Raw genomic sequence first — 14,380 nt, forward strand, 5'->3', positions numbered from 1 at the left:
TCACCAAAAGGTTATTTACTTTCTAGCCAAGATGACTCATAAAAAATAAAATAAAAATATATAGATTTTTTTAAAATAAAAACATTAAAAGTAAGGAGGTCTACTGTCATGTATTAAATGTAAAAATGAAATTTTCACCATTTCTAAGTATTTTATTTTTCCAAAAAATGCATGCAATCAGGAAATTTACTGGTTGGATTTATGTAATAAACAAATTTCAATGTTGAATTTCAGTATTATAGGAACACTGTGAAATTTAGTCATCTCACTCTGTAATTTTAAACATCTAAGACAAACTATGGAAGCTGGTAAAAGTACAAAAATAAATAAATATAACAATAAATTAATACATAAAAAAATAAAAATAAAAAAGGACTACTCTGGAGCCACCTTTGGTATGTTCTGGGCTGCAGTATGGCAGGGCAACATGTGGCTGTAATGCACAAAGAACCACGCCAGCTTTAGACATAAATGACCTCTTAAAGTATCAGAAAATTTTCTTTGGAACACAGCTGCATCTCTTTTAACAGACCAATTAGTTTATAATTACAACATGAATGTAGTTTTGTTCTATATTTCAGAAATATGGTTTGGAACACAACAGTTTTTTTCTATTTTTAAGTTGGATTAAGTAACTTATTTGCACTTTTTCTTAAATTTGCTCACATCCTTTAAACTCTGTGCTTTAAGCAAATACTCTTACCCAGTTGTCAATAGTGCAAAAGTTCCTCAATTACTCTAAACTGTGGACAAGTGTCCTCCTGCAGTGGCACTAAAAACTCAACACCAGGAAGAAGATTGCTTAACTAATTTGCTGTATTTGTTGTGTTTATTGCATAATACTGTATGTTTATATTTTTTCCCACAAAACCATCAGACCTTGCGTTTTTTTCAGAGTCAAATCAAATCTAGATTTTTAGTTGTGTGTGGTCTTTACTGACCATACACACTACCATGCCCACACCTGAACCAAAACATTTTCCTTCCACCTACTACATGATCTTATTAACTCTTAATTTAAATTATTCTGTTTCATTCCTTTTTTAACTTCTCTCTCTCTTGCCTGACAGGCTTTTAAAAATTTGCCTCCCTTACTTCCTTTTGTGCCAACGCTGTACCTGTACATTTTAATTAGCTTGTCAGAACCAGAAAAATAGCAATCCTAATGGGACCTACAAAGTGCAAACAATAACCATTGCTGTTCCCACTGTTTTTTTTTTCTTTTTTTTTTTTTTTTACGGTACTTGTCATGCGTGTGCAGTATTGGAGGTAAAATAGGGTCATTGTTGTGTTTCTGGAACAGCTTTGGAGCTACAGACAATAACTGTTACAAATGATGAACATTTTTAGCACATTATATTAAGTTTTTAAAACTTCACCGAAACCATGATTCATCCTGATAATTGGAATCGGCACATTTCACAAAAATCTACACTAGACCGACATTTGGAAACTCAGAAAGCTTTGCTCAAGAGCTCCACAGTGGTAGTTAAGTGAATCCGGAGTACTGCTTACTCACTCAATTCCTCAAATGCAATGAGAGAGGAGAAGTGAGGACTCTATTTTGTCCTTTAATCCTCACACTTGTTTGGCCTTGAGCTCCTCCTAAGCTGGTTCTTGCTGGAGGGTCTCCAGACAAATGCTTGGCATACAGATGAAGGTCCGAAACAAACACACGCATGCATAACCATCCTGCCATGGTGACCTGAAGAGGTGATATTAAGAATAAAGAGTGAGAGAAGTATGTCCAGAAGGTATGCCCGTGACTATCTGAAGTAGTGAATTAATGGAATTTGTTTTGTGAAACTGCTCCCTTTTTCCCTGATCCAAATCTTCAACATCACTTGCTGTATTGCTAAAGCTGTAAAGATTTTACAAACTACAACAGCCAAAGGAACAGAAATGTTTCTTAAAATGAACAATTGGCAGGTTAATTCTTAGTCTGCTTTGGGTTCGATATGATAAAACTAAGAGACGAGTGGTATTAAAGGATGCTCATCAACAGTTTTGCAGCTTCTAAGTATTATTAACTGTGTCCAAGGGAACCTTAGTTTGTACATTTTCAAGGTGTCCCTTGAAAACTGAAAATGAATTGAGAGACGAGTTTGTTTCTGTACTTCTGTCTGGCTTTGCAGCATTTAATCATCTAGCTTTAGGAAAGTGCAATGTAACTGTTTTAAAACGTAAAAGATGAAAATGTTAGGGGCCATTTTTATTATGGATAAATGCACATTTAAAAGCTAATCATAACTTCAGTTCAGTACTGTGTGCTTAGGATGGAGCTTTTGCATGTGGAAAATGTCTGTATGGTCATGACTTATAAAAATTCAAAATGACATAAAAATTCTAAATTTTCTTTATTAGGTTGTAGAGGGCATTTTAAAACCTCTTTATCAGCATCACCTATTAAATACCTTTTTGAACAATGAGTAAACTAATGTTATTGCTTGATGAAATAACGGAGGACACATAAGAAGCATTGTGTGTTCTTTGACTTCTACATTGAAGGTGACAAAGCAAATAATAATGACAAGGCTGTTTGTGGACTTTGTAAAAAGCAGGTGTCTCACAATGACAACAAAGCTGCAGACTCACTAGGTGTTGCAGCCCAAGCGAGGCAGTGAGACACCACAAAGGAGTTGAGCAAAGTCACATGTACAACCTTGTCTGGATGCATACTATTTTAGATCGAGTAGACCTCTCACCACCAGCTTGAAACAATGCTATCAGTCCACATATTGGAATAGATCTGAACAAACACTTAGTTTGAGCTTGATATTTGAAAAAAGTGACTGCTAATTTGTTTTTGTTTTATTTTTTTCTAAAAATTAACTACTGTTGGATGACTATGATAAAGTAACACATTTTGCATCACTTATTTGCACTTAAAATTGCCTTTAGACAATAACAAATGTGTATTGCCCCAGGGACTATATAGCAGCACCTGGCTTTAGCTGCACAGGTAACACCTGCCAAGATCAATTCATTGCTTTTGTTTTTTCATGGAAATTGTTGAAGCTATGTCTTTCGAACCTTAAATGTAGATATAGAAAGACTCGTACACCTCCATGTATTTGTCTACAAGCAAAACAAATTGCTGATATAATCAATTAATTGTTTTGACTTGGAAAAAAATCAGTTTAGAGACTCCAGACTAAACTTAAAGTCTGTTCTCTACTGCTTTTTAATTACAACTCTGTCATGCCATATTACGGAAATAAACCTTGCGAGGGGTTTATTTTTCTCCTGTTAAACATTGGAACAAAAGCAAATTTGCAATCTTTGAAGCAAGCTGTCATTTTAGGAAGTCCAACCAAATGGCTGTCCTTTCAACCAGCCCCAAAAGCCTGGACCTACTTATCAAGCACCAGCCAGCCTTACCTGCGACATTAGAGCACAATGTACTTACTAAGGTACAGCAATCTGTCTTTCTCACTCACTCTCCCCCCCTCTCACTCTCTTTTTCTAGTCTCCCTCTCTTCCACAGTAATCAACAGAGGCTTATGTAACTCTCTACCTGTGCTTATCTCTCTCTAACACACACCGACAGGCACTTTGGCTGCCTTACTAATAACATGCCGCCTCAGTCTGGGGCGGGGAAACAGAAGGAGAGAGGATGGGGGACGAGAAGTTAGTGCTAGGGGTGGGGATGGGTAAGGCTGAAAAGAAAAGGAGAAAGGGAAAAAGTGGAGAAGCTAAATAAGGAAGGAAAGGACAAAAGGAGAGAAGGTGATAGAGAAGAATGTTAAGAGGTGACAGTATAAGGATGATGATGAAAGGAAACAGTGCTATTCTTGCTTGCTTCTTCCCAAACAAAGCCACACTTTCTCTAAAACCTGCTATCATTTCTCCAAACACTAGCCTGACTGACAAAGAGAAATGACTGCTCCTCTGAGAGCCCAGAAAAGAGAGAGGTGAGAAACCTGGCTGCTAGGTAATGAAAAGCACACACAACTTTCCATCCATCCAGTGAACTGTATGCTTGTAAGCAGGCACATATATGCAAGTAGATGCACATGCACTAATACATGCATATTTAAGCAAATCTTGTTTTTGGGCACTCTGCTGCTTCATCTTACATTCTTTTATCTTTACTGAAGGAACTACAGCGTGCCAACTGTACCAAATGATTAGACTTGCCCTTCCAAAGGATTTATGATATGGCACAGCGAGAAAGAAGCCTTCTTCCCATTGGCTTCTAATTAGAAGCAGAAAAAACGCAATGTCCTTGTTTTAAATAACATTAGTGTACTTCGGTACAGATGGCATTTGAAAAAGCAACGAGAGGAGAGGGAAAGAGACTTTGAAGAGTGGAGGTGCCCTGTGCTTTAGCCTCTGTCAGAGCAAAGCTCCAACCATCTGTCTGGTGTGCACGCATGCATGTGTTGATGTGCACAGTTGTATGTGGTTTTTGTGTGCATGTGTGCTGGTTATCACAGAGAAAGAATGCACAAACAAGATTACAGAAAAAAAGGGCAGAAAGATCTGAGATGATACTATGAGTCATGCCATCTAGTGGAAGCGCCTCTCTTCTTGTATTACCTTGACCACTCTGTTCTTTACCACTCGGCAGACAGTACAGCGTCATTATTAAAGTCAAAAGAGAGCAAACAGCATTCTGACTGCTGTGTGCTGGAAGAGTAACTCTTTAAGAAGAGAGTTTATGCAGTCATAAATGTTTGAAAATAACAGGAACATAGCATCTGTTTAAAGACCTCATTTAGCCATGAATAGCATTGTGTACATTTTAACTACCATTCTGCCCATTTAGCTTTCTTTGCTTTCCGCCCTTTCTCTTCATGGCTTCCCGTCTGACAGTTGGTCAACAACTCAGGATTTTTTTTGGCCTTTGTTTTGTTTTTTGTTAAATACTTTGAGAGTCCTGCCTTTGCTGCATCTTTTGTTTTATTTAAGTAAAATTTCTTTAATTAAGCCACCTGCCTATAGCACACAACCATGGATTGAGAGACAGTAAACTGTGAGAACCATTAGTAAACTAAAGTTGCCTCCTACAAAGACAGTTTTCTTTATGTTGCCAATTCTGGCGAAATCAGCATCTTCACAGCTAAGCTCAGATATCCACAAATTTTCACTAGAAAAATTAAATATATCCCTATAGACCATTTAGATGTTTTACAAGGGTGTGATTTAATAGTAAGAACAAACAATTAGAAAAAAACCAAGACTGACTAGAATAAATAAACAATCTGATTTGATTTAAACTGATGCTAAAAATTCCCAACTTCAGCATGGTTACGCTCTACACTGATTCCAGTCAAGAGGTGTAAACTAGAAATGTGCTGCAGGCTTCATCATCTCTGATTTACAAGCACTTCAGTCTGTAGGACAGACCTCACTTCATGCGACTAAATGGTTTGAGCTATCTAAAAGCAGCAGGACAAGTATACTGTGTGAAGTGTTAGCACACATGTGCACTATGCCTCTATCATGTGCATCCAACTCCAGGCTGCAGCAGAATAAACCACAAATGTCTATGATGGTGTGTTCAAAGGCTCAGAAAAAGAAGCTGACCCCAAAACAAAATAGACCAGGACTCAACCCAAGCCAAGAAGGAATAAATCTAGGGGTAAGTCTTCATCATTTGGAAAGTTAGGTTGTTACCCTTCCCTGAACAGCACAGAGAGAGACAGATGCATGTTTTTAAAACTACTGATTCTTTATTGTAACATTTTCTCTCTGTTCTACTAAACAATACTATAAATGATCTAAAATGTACTTTTAAAACTAGATAAAGAGCCCCCAAGCCTTGTGCCTAGCTACATTTCCTTATTAAATCTTAATTATGAGTCAAGAAATCAAAATTTGAGTCAAGACTTTGCTTTAAGTGAGCTCACAGAGCAGAACAAAACATGTGATGATGATGCTTTCAGTCATAATGCTCCAAACAGCGGAAGCCTTCCAGAAGATGTGAGATGACCTGAAAATAAAGCTTTTATTTCTGTTTATATACATTTTTATACAATTTTTAAATTCATCAACATTTCATTAATTCATCTAAAACTTTCTTTTTATTTAAAACTTTATAAGTAAGTAACTGTTTATTAATCTATTCCAGCTTATTAGACCCACAATGTTTTACCTCAGTCAAACAATTGCATGCAATATTTCATTATTTCAAAGCTTTTTTTTTTCATTGCTTTAAATTTGTCTCTATATTGTTTTCTTTTGTCCTAGATTCTGGGTCATTTATTCCAAGGCACTTTGATTGTCACCATATTTGACGTGCTATCTATATAAAGACTGCTTGATTGATCGACTGATAAAATTGCAACTGCTTTGAAAGTGGTCAGTTAAAACCTCCCAGCGATAACTCTGAACCAATTAAAAAAAAAGTTTACAAAAAGCAAGACAAACGCTCAGGACAACTCAATTCTTTTCATCATGCTACAGCTACTCAACAAATTTCGCAGTCAAGGAGGAACCACGGTGGAAAAACCTTCAAAACCTGGAAAAAAGCAACTAGAGCTCAACCAAACTGATACTGTTTTATTTTGAGCAACTTCAACTCTGTAAAACACCAAGGGAACATCTGCAGTAGAGAAAAACCTAACATACTAAACATGTAAGTGTGACTTCCTCCACTTTGTAAGGATGAGTCCAGCTGCAGATGATGAGGCAGAGGCGGAGGTGGTACATATGCACCTGTGGTTGCTGCAGCGGTTGCTATCCTGCTAGGTCTTGTTTAATTGATGGAATCATCCAAATTGCTGGAATTGGTTAATTCCTTTTACGTTTCAGCTGTAACATCTAATTTAACCCTAATTCATGCAGTGAGGAGCTTTTTTTATTCTAAATTTTGGAAAACACTTTGTGTGATCACGGAGAAAATGGAATAAACAAAACGGCTCACAAAACAACTACGGAGACTGCTGCAATTACTAAAACTAGGTTAAGAACCATCCAATGCCTTATTAAAGCCTGTACAGAGAGTTGTAAACAATAATCTTTAACAAAGAATTTACGATTGGAAGAATATCTTAATTGAAGTTATTGAAGATCATTTAAGGTTTGGTGAAATAAAAAAACTCAAAAATAAAATAACAGTTGAGTTCAATGTTTAATAATGAAACTAACGACATTTCCACATGTACAGTGTTAAACAAGAACTGATGTTATTAAAATTAAATAGCTGTGTAGCCTTAAGAATGCCACCCAACTCAATGACCAGGTTCCTAATATATGTTTTCTTTCCTGATGACACGGGCATATTCTTAGATGACAAAGCCAGGATTAATCAGGCTAATTCAAGGAAAACTGATTCATTACATATTGCAAAGTACCCCAAAAGTCAATGTATTACATGCCAAAATTGAATTAAGTTTTGAAATTACAATTTCATCTTGATCCCAGCAACATGATTTAATAAAAGAATAACCATATATCTTTTAACCCTTTAATGCTGTATGTATCATAACTGATCCACGCAGTTCCCTTTTGCACTACAACAATAAACTGTAAATATACAAAAACTATGTTTGTTAATAATTTCTGTCTTATTTTGGACCAAACAAAGACTTCAGGTTAAAAAGAAACAGATTTTCTTTTTGGGTCGGGTTTTAAAGGGTTAAATATACAAATAAATAAACAATTTAATAAATAAAAATATTCAATTCTACCATCAAAATACAGTTATTAGGAACTGTAGTGATCACCATCTTGTATTTTATGATAGGATGAATGCTTGCAACTTGTTACCATGGGAATCTTTCCCACTGACACTTTCCATCCCACGTAAGAAAACAAGGCATCAGCCTTTTCACAGTCGCTCCTTTCACAAACTGAGTAGGAATTTAGTTTCACATTAGAGCTGTCGTTTGCAAAAGACATTCTCAGGGATCGATTGTATTTGCAGTCATTGATCATGTAAGCATTGACCTCTGTGAACATACAGGCCCAGGAGCAAGGACTAGGAATAGGCAGCTATTGATCCCAAAGCTGTCTGATATTATATCTGTTTCAAATTGAGGCTTGCCTAAAACAGCTGCATGAGAAAAAAAAAAAAGAAAGAATCACAGCCTGACTGCCTTCCCTGAAGGTTAGAGAGAAAGACAGGGGGGGAGGGAACCTGGCACTATTTGCTCTGATAAAGAGAAAAATTATGCTTATCCATTCAGAAGCAATCAATATGCAGAGGAAGAAAGAGAGGAGGGCGAGGAAGAGATGGAGAGATACCCTTGTCAAGTCGATGATGTGTTCGCTCCCCGAGTCTCTGGAGCAATTTGTAGTTTTAGTAGATTTAGTTTCAGCTGCGTATAACTGTGAGTGATGCTAACAGTGATGTTTTGTAAGTTGCTTCTTGTCTTGATGAACAGAATAGTGACTGCAGGGTGCATCCTGGTGATGAGGAGGACGTTCAGAGAACAGACTCCAAGTTCCCAATTTAGTAAAGCAGGAGCTGTGGATCATCAGCCCATCTGCCAATGGTCACTGGAGAATTTCCATTACTTCAACAACTTTCTGAAACACTGCTGTCAGTATGTATTTCTGTATTGTGTACTTTGTGTGTCTCAAATCAGCCCACTGTTTAGTAGGAAGAGTAAATCACAGATTTGATTTAATTTTAGACAATCATTTGGTCTCTTATTCAATGTGGAAACAAGCCAGGAAGAGTTAAGTTTTTTTATATCACATTCTTTTTAAAAGCGGTAATACTGACATTAGCTCATCCTGTGGATATACCTAAACCAGTCTGACACTGAGCACAAACTCGCCTATGACTCCTTCTCCCTCTGTCTTTCTGTCTCTTCTATTTCTTCTTCTGTGCTTACATTTCTAGGAGTCACAGGAGAGTATTAATTTGCAGCCCATTTCTTTCTTAATGGCATTGAGTGCGTGGGTGGATGTGTTTCTTCTGTCCGTACAGTATCAGAGAGAAGAAAAAGATGAGTCAATGATGCCAGCATACTACTCTCAGGGCTGCTCTAAAGTCCTCCATGTTTTTAATCACCAGCAACTCGAACATCTAATTAATCATTAACATTTCTCCTGCTGATCCTCAGCCCTCTGGGGGCACCTAGTAGAACATCCCTCTCTCACATTATCTTTTTTTTGTGTGTGTGTGTGCATAAGCACAATGTGTGTTTGTTACTGTTCTGAGGCAGGTGGTCAGGGTAGTCGTTAGGACAGCAATTAGTGTAGGTGAGGGTGTTAGTAGGCTGAAAAACATCTCCTGCTTTGTGTATTTACTGACCAATCTACCATTTTATGTCAGGGTTGTGTACCTGCTACATTATATAGGAGGAAAAGAAACTAAACCGCTGTGTAACTGAGTGGAGTCGCATTAAATGTTCTTTAAATTAAGATTTCAGATAGTGTGTTGATGTTAAATAAACCAACAAAGAATACTGGATTCAGTTTAAGCCTTAATATAGCTCAAAAATTCCTACAATAATGGTAGATTCAGATTGCTCAGTTGCATCTCCAGCGATGGTTCTCAAAACACATGTTTCCTTCTTCACCTCCCTTGGAGATTTTTATTTTTATTTTTTTAAAAATAGATGATTTCAGTCTGATTTTCAGGTGGCTGAAGTAATATTATCCAACTGTTTTTCTGCTGGTTTGGGTGTCCTACTTGCACAGCGGGGCAGAGCTCCATTGTGTGCAATAGGGCTGCAAACTACAGAGTGAGACATCGTCTTCTAATCCTATCTCTGCTGAGAGTTGCACAATGCACATGCGCAAAGAGGGAAAAAAAATACAGAGTGAGACGTCGCCTTCTTTTTTTTTATCTCTGCTGAGATGCACATGCTCAAAAATATCCGCCAGTGGAAAAATATGGTGGCGGACTAGGGAAGAAAACGGCGGCAGAGAACGTTAAAAGTCTGGGATAACGTCACGTTAAACTTTCAAAATAAATTAAATACGTGTGAGATTTGTAAAGCGGACCTTGCGTACCACGGAAGTACGTCTGCAGTGCTTGAACATTTAAAGAGGAGGCAGGTCGGATTTACTTAACAACCTTATGCAAAATATTAAAGCTGAAAGTGAAATAAGATCCATTTAATAATCATGAGATACATAATCCGATTGGTCGACAAGTCGTTTTAATAGTCGGTGACTAATTGAACATCAGCATAGTCATTAGTTTCAGCCCTAGTGTGCAATACAGAAAACCTGTAGAGAGAAACGATGCTGTGGTGTAAATAAATCAGACATCAGACTGTTTAGTTTTTACTACAAGAACAAAGTATAAGGAAATGTAACCTTCAGGCTTCCGTGTTTTGGCGGCTTTTATTTTGCCGTGACGGTGCACCACAATCATTTATATAGTGGAAACCCTGAACACATTTAGCTTCATAATAGCATAAAGAACATACCTGGGAGGCTGGATAGGCTAAGTTTACATAACAAGCCAGCAACACCAACAAGCAAGTTACCGGTAACTTAAGTACCGGTAACTAAGTTACCGGTAAGCAAGTCCACCAAGCTCCTGATCTCATTCCACATTACTGAATCCACTGAATTCTCCATCAACGGTGTTGTTTATCAACAACTCTGCCAACTGCTGCTCGATTACCATTCTGTGTATTTTACTACCTGCAGTTTGTAATCTGCAGAATAGGATTTTCTTTTTTGGAGGCATTTTGTTTGTGTTCAGTCTTTCTCAGTTGTGTTGAAGTTAACGTTTTAGCTATTTTTTCAGTGGTACAGGAGCAGCAAATACTGTGGTTATCACAAGCCTAGAGCACCCTCTCACGGCTGTAGACATAATGTTTACTCCTTGGTTCATGTCAGTTGGCATAAATTAACATAAAACCAGTTGCATATAAAGGTTTTCATTTCTTTGTTAAAACAATATATATATATATATATATATATATATATATATATATATATATATATATATTTAAAGGTCGTACCTGACCATAAGTCGCAGGAAAAGCCAAACTATTAAAACAAAGTGCCAAAATATGGTAAATCATAAACCAAATTGCAATTACAGTTTTTTTTCGACAATAGTTCAGGTCTATTTTGTTTTAACAAAGAAATAAAAACCATTATATGCTACTGGTTTTAATTGGCTTTAGTATGTCTTGACATCAGTTAGCTGCCCTTTATCTAAAATTTTCTGTATATTTCTCCACTTGGCAGAAGAATGATTGACAATTTAGTCAAAGCAACTCACATGTATCATCCCTGGAATTTACAGTAGGGATACACACTGCACTCTAATATCAATTGCTGAGAGTAAAACCATTGTATTGTGTGGACAGTGACTAAAATTCATGATTACATTTTTGTAGCTCTGGTTTAATGAATGTTCGAGTCTTAAAGTGACAGCTTTAAATCACAGAATGACAAAAGGAACCTGCATGTGAGACCTCATTTATGTTCTCAGTTAAGTATCTCTGTTTGATCTCCATGTTGCAGCATTTCATCTGGACATGTGATTCCCTCCACTTTAAAACTGACCTTGTGCCGGTGAAGAATGAACACAATGAATTACTGAGCCTCTTGTGAGCCATACGTGCAGTGAATGCTTGAAAACCTTGCTGTAACCATAACTGCCTGTGGTGAGCTGTTTTATTCATGGGATGGGGCCTGAGCCTTAATGCTAAAAAAGTCAGACATGTGAATGTGACTGTGGTTTAACAATCCCCTGATAAAGTGAGTTGCATGGCGTTCTATTTGTTTAAACAGATAGACAAAAAGCAGCCTACGTCATCTAAATATGTTTGGATTGAGTATCTTTTCAGCCTGTACCATCCACTTATATCCTCCTTTACTTTTTGTTCATAAGCTCCCTCCCTTCAGTTCCTCTTCGTGCCACGTCCCTGCCCCGTCATCTTTGCCCTCTCACTATTCCTTTTCCCTTTTCTCTTCCTTTCGCTCTTCCTCTGCTCAGTGTGTACAGACGGCCGTGCACTTCACTGCCAGCAGTGATTTATACTGCTTAGGCAAATGAGTGGCTTACAGCATGTTGCTCCTTCTCTGCTTCATCAGTACACATTGCACATAATACTGGAGCAGGTTGGCGCCTGCAGGCACGTACACAACTGCTGAAATTGATCTAAGAGACATGCTGGAGGGGTTCTACCACAACACTACAGGCTGATGTGATTCATTTCTGTGTTTTAGATGTTATGGAGTGTGCAGCTGAGCATGTACATTCTGCAGCATAGGCGCAATTCATGTAATCATTGTTTTCATAATGGCAAAATTGCCTGTTTAGGTCACTCAGTAACTCACTATGTAACGCGAAAGGGCACTAAAGCTGGAATATACAAGTGAAAGCAATGCTTCTCTCATATAGGCAGATATCCTGGCAGGCATAAAAAAAAACATGCATATTATTTTTTGAAGAGAAATCCACCTTTATATATGTGAAATTTCCATCTTCTGGTGTATGAGGTGTGTGTGAGGAGATATTAGCTGTAGAGCTTGACTGATGGTCATTCAGATTGTGGTGCTTAAATTGCCCAAAAAACATTTGTTTTGTATACTATATAAACAATAATGCCCCCAGGCTGAATTATGAAACAAAGCCTATCTCCAGAAGTAAGCTAAATTAAATCCAACTACATAAATAGGTGCATTTACAGCAGAGACCAAAGACATCGGTGCTACTGCTGCTGCTTACCCACGGCCTCTGACAGTGACTGCTGTAACTACATCCAGTGTGGGTAAGAAATGTGGCATGGCTTAGTGGGCAGAGTGGTCGTCCTGTAGCCCAAGGGTTGCTGGTTCGATACCCGGCCGGAGAGCTCATGTCGAGGTGTTCCTGAGCAAGACACCGAACCCCTAATTGTGGTTGAGCGACCTTGCATGGCAGCTTCCAGCTTGAAACGAGGTGCAAGGTTTCTAGAGTGGCCATGACACAGTTGTTTTTCTGCTGTATTGCTTTGGTATTTCTTCTGCATCGTATTATATCACAAACTTTGTGCAGTCTATATAATTTTTATTATATTCAAAAGAAGGCACATAAGCATGAAAAACAGCACCACTTTGCTCTGACATAGCCTGGTAATCTATTATTTTAACATATTTAGGGCAGTATTTTAAGTGCACAAGCAAAACGTATTATTTCTTGCATTTAGATGTTTTGTTGGTTGGTGTGTTGATCTGTAATTATACCTGCTTTTTATAAATCTTTTTCATGGAAGTGCAGCAGAACAATGTTTAATGAATCAGCCACATTGCTGGTTTTAATGCTCTAAAATGCAGTACCAATCATAAACAAGCACACTGACTCCAGATGAACAAACAAAAGGAAGCATCTACAGGAGATTATATCTCCATGAGAACTATACAGTGACCAGTGTGACCTAGATTCTGCTAAAGAGAGGTTTTCAATTAAACTTTTCCAATAAACAAAAGAAAGAAAATATGTACATTTATTTGACCTCATTAATCTAAAATATTTTCCATTTTAGTTCAAGTGAAGCACATATCAATTTTAAATGTAAAATGTGGCACTAAACAAAACAATTTAAGAATAAAACACAAAAGCTACTTTAGATACATAAAAAGGAGATAATGCAGGACTGATCAAATATACTTTTCTGTATTTATGACAGAAAACTAAGCCACAACAGCTCATTTTTCAGTGCATTCAATTGACAACGTGACAGTATCAAAGTTTCAGGACAAAGGAGGCGCTGCCCCATGGATACCTGTGACCTGGTCGACGAGGATGCGGGAGGTAATGATACGTCCATACTGGGAGAAAAGCTGCTCCAGCTCCTTCTGGGTCATAGTCTTGGGCAGGCCACTCACATACAGGTTAGCATCACGGATGGAGGCTGAGCTGGGTCGTGCATATGACACCTGAGATGGAAAACAAAAATTTAATGCAATGCTTTAATGTTTTTAATGCAGTCTAAAAAGATTACAGTCTTAGATGTACAGGGCCTTCATTAGTGTGTATTGTGGATGAGAAAGGGTGAGGATCATTAGCTCCATAGGGACGAGAATAAGACTGTATTTTTCTTCCTTGTCATAGGGATTATTGTTAGGAAGAGATTTAGCAGTTTATCATACTGTACCAACTTTATTTATGAAGCACTTTCAGCCAACCACAGCTGAAACAAAGCGCTGTACATCAGTAATAAAGTGTAACAACATCAAACAATAAATACAACTAAAACAGAAGTAAAAGACAAAGTCCTACAATAAAGACCAAAAAATAAAAATAAATAAAACACTGGAGAGAAAACCTTTAATGTCTCATCCACTTTTCTGCTGGAGAACACACTAAACTTTTACAGCTCTACAGCAAAAGAGCCATTTTACTATAATGACAGATTCTCTGCAACGTTTTGAATGATAACCTGACAAAAGATTTAATTTGTCTGTTTTTATTAGACTATGGAGTCCACATAACAGCAATCAGCATTCAAAGCGATCTCTCAGTCTTTTG

At 37.5% G+C, this 14,380-nt stretch overlaps 1 protein-coding gene across 5 annotated transcripts in view; it reads right to left on the bottom strand.

The window, feature by feature from the left end:
• The window catches only part of elavl4 (ELAV like neuron-specific RNA binding protein 4), a 74,907-nt gene that overhangs the window by 10,109 nt on the left and 50,418 nt on the right, over positions 1-14,380 (bottom strand). For all 5 annotated transcript variants that reach the window (XM_042006454.1, XM_042006453.1, XM_042006452.1 and 2 more), the window contains one exon: positions 13,635-13,788. In XM_042006454.1, the coding sequence (XP_041862388.1) occupies positions 13,635-13,788 (154 nt within the window). The remainder of the gene's footprint in view (positions 1-13,634; positions 13,789-14,380) is intronic.

Source organism: Melanotaenia boesemani, chromosome 14 (assembly GCF_017639745.1).
Source record: "Melanotaenia boesemani isolate fMelBoe1 chromosome 14, fMelBoe1.pri, whole genome shotgun sequence".
Lineage (NCBI taxonomy): Eukaryota > Metazoa > Chordata > Actinopteri > Atheriniformes > Melanotaeniidae > Melanotaenia > Melanotaenia boesemani.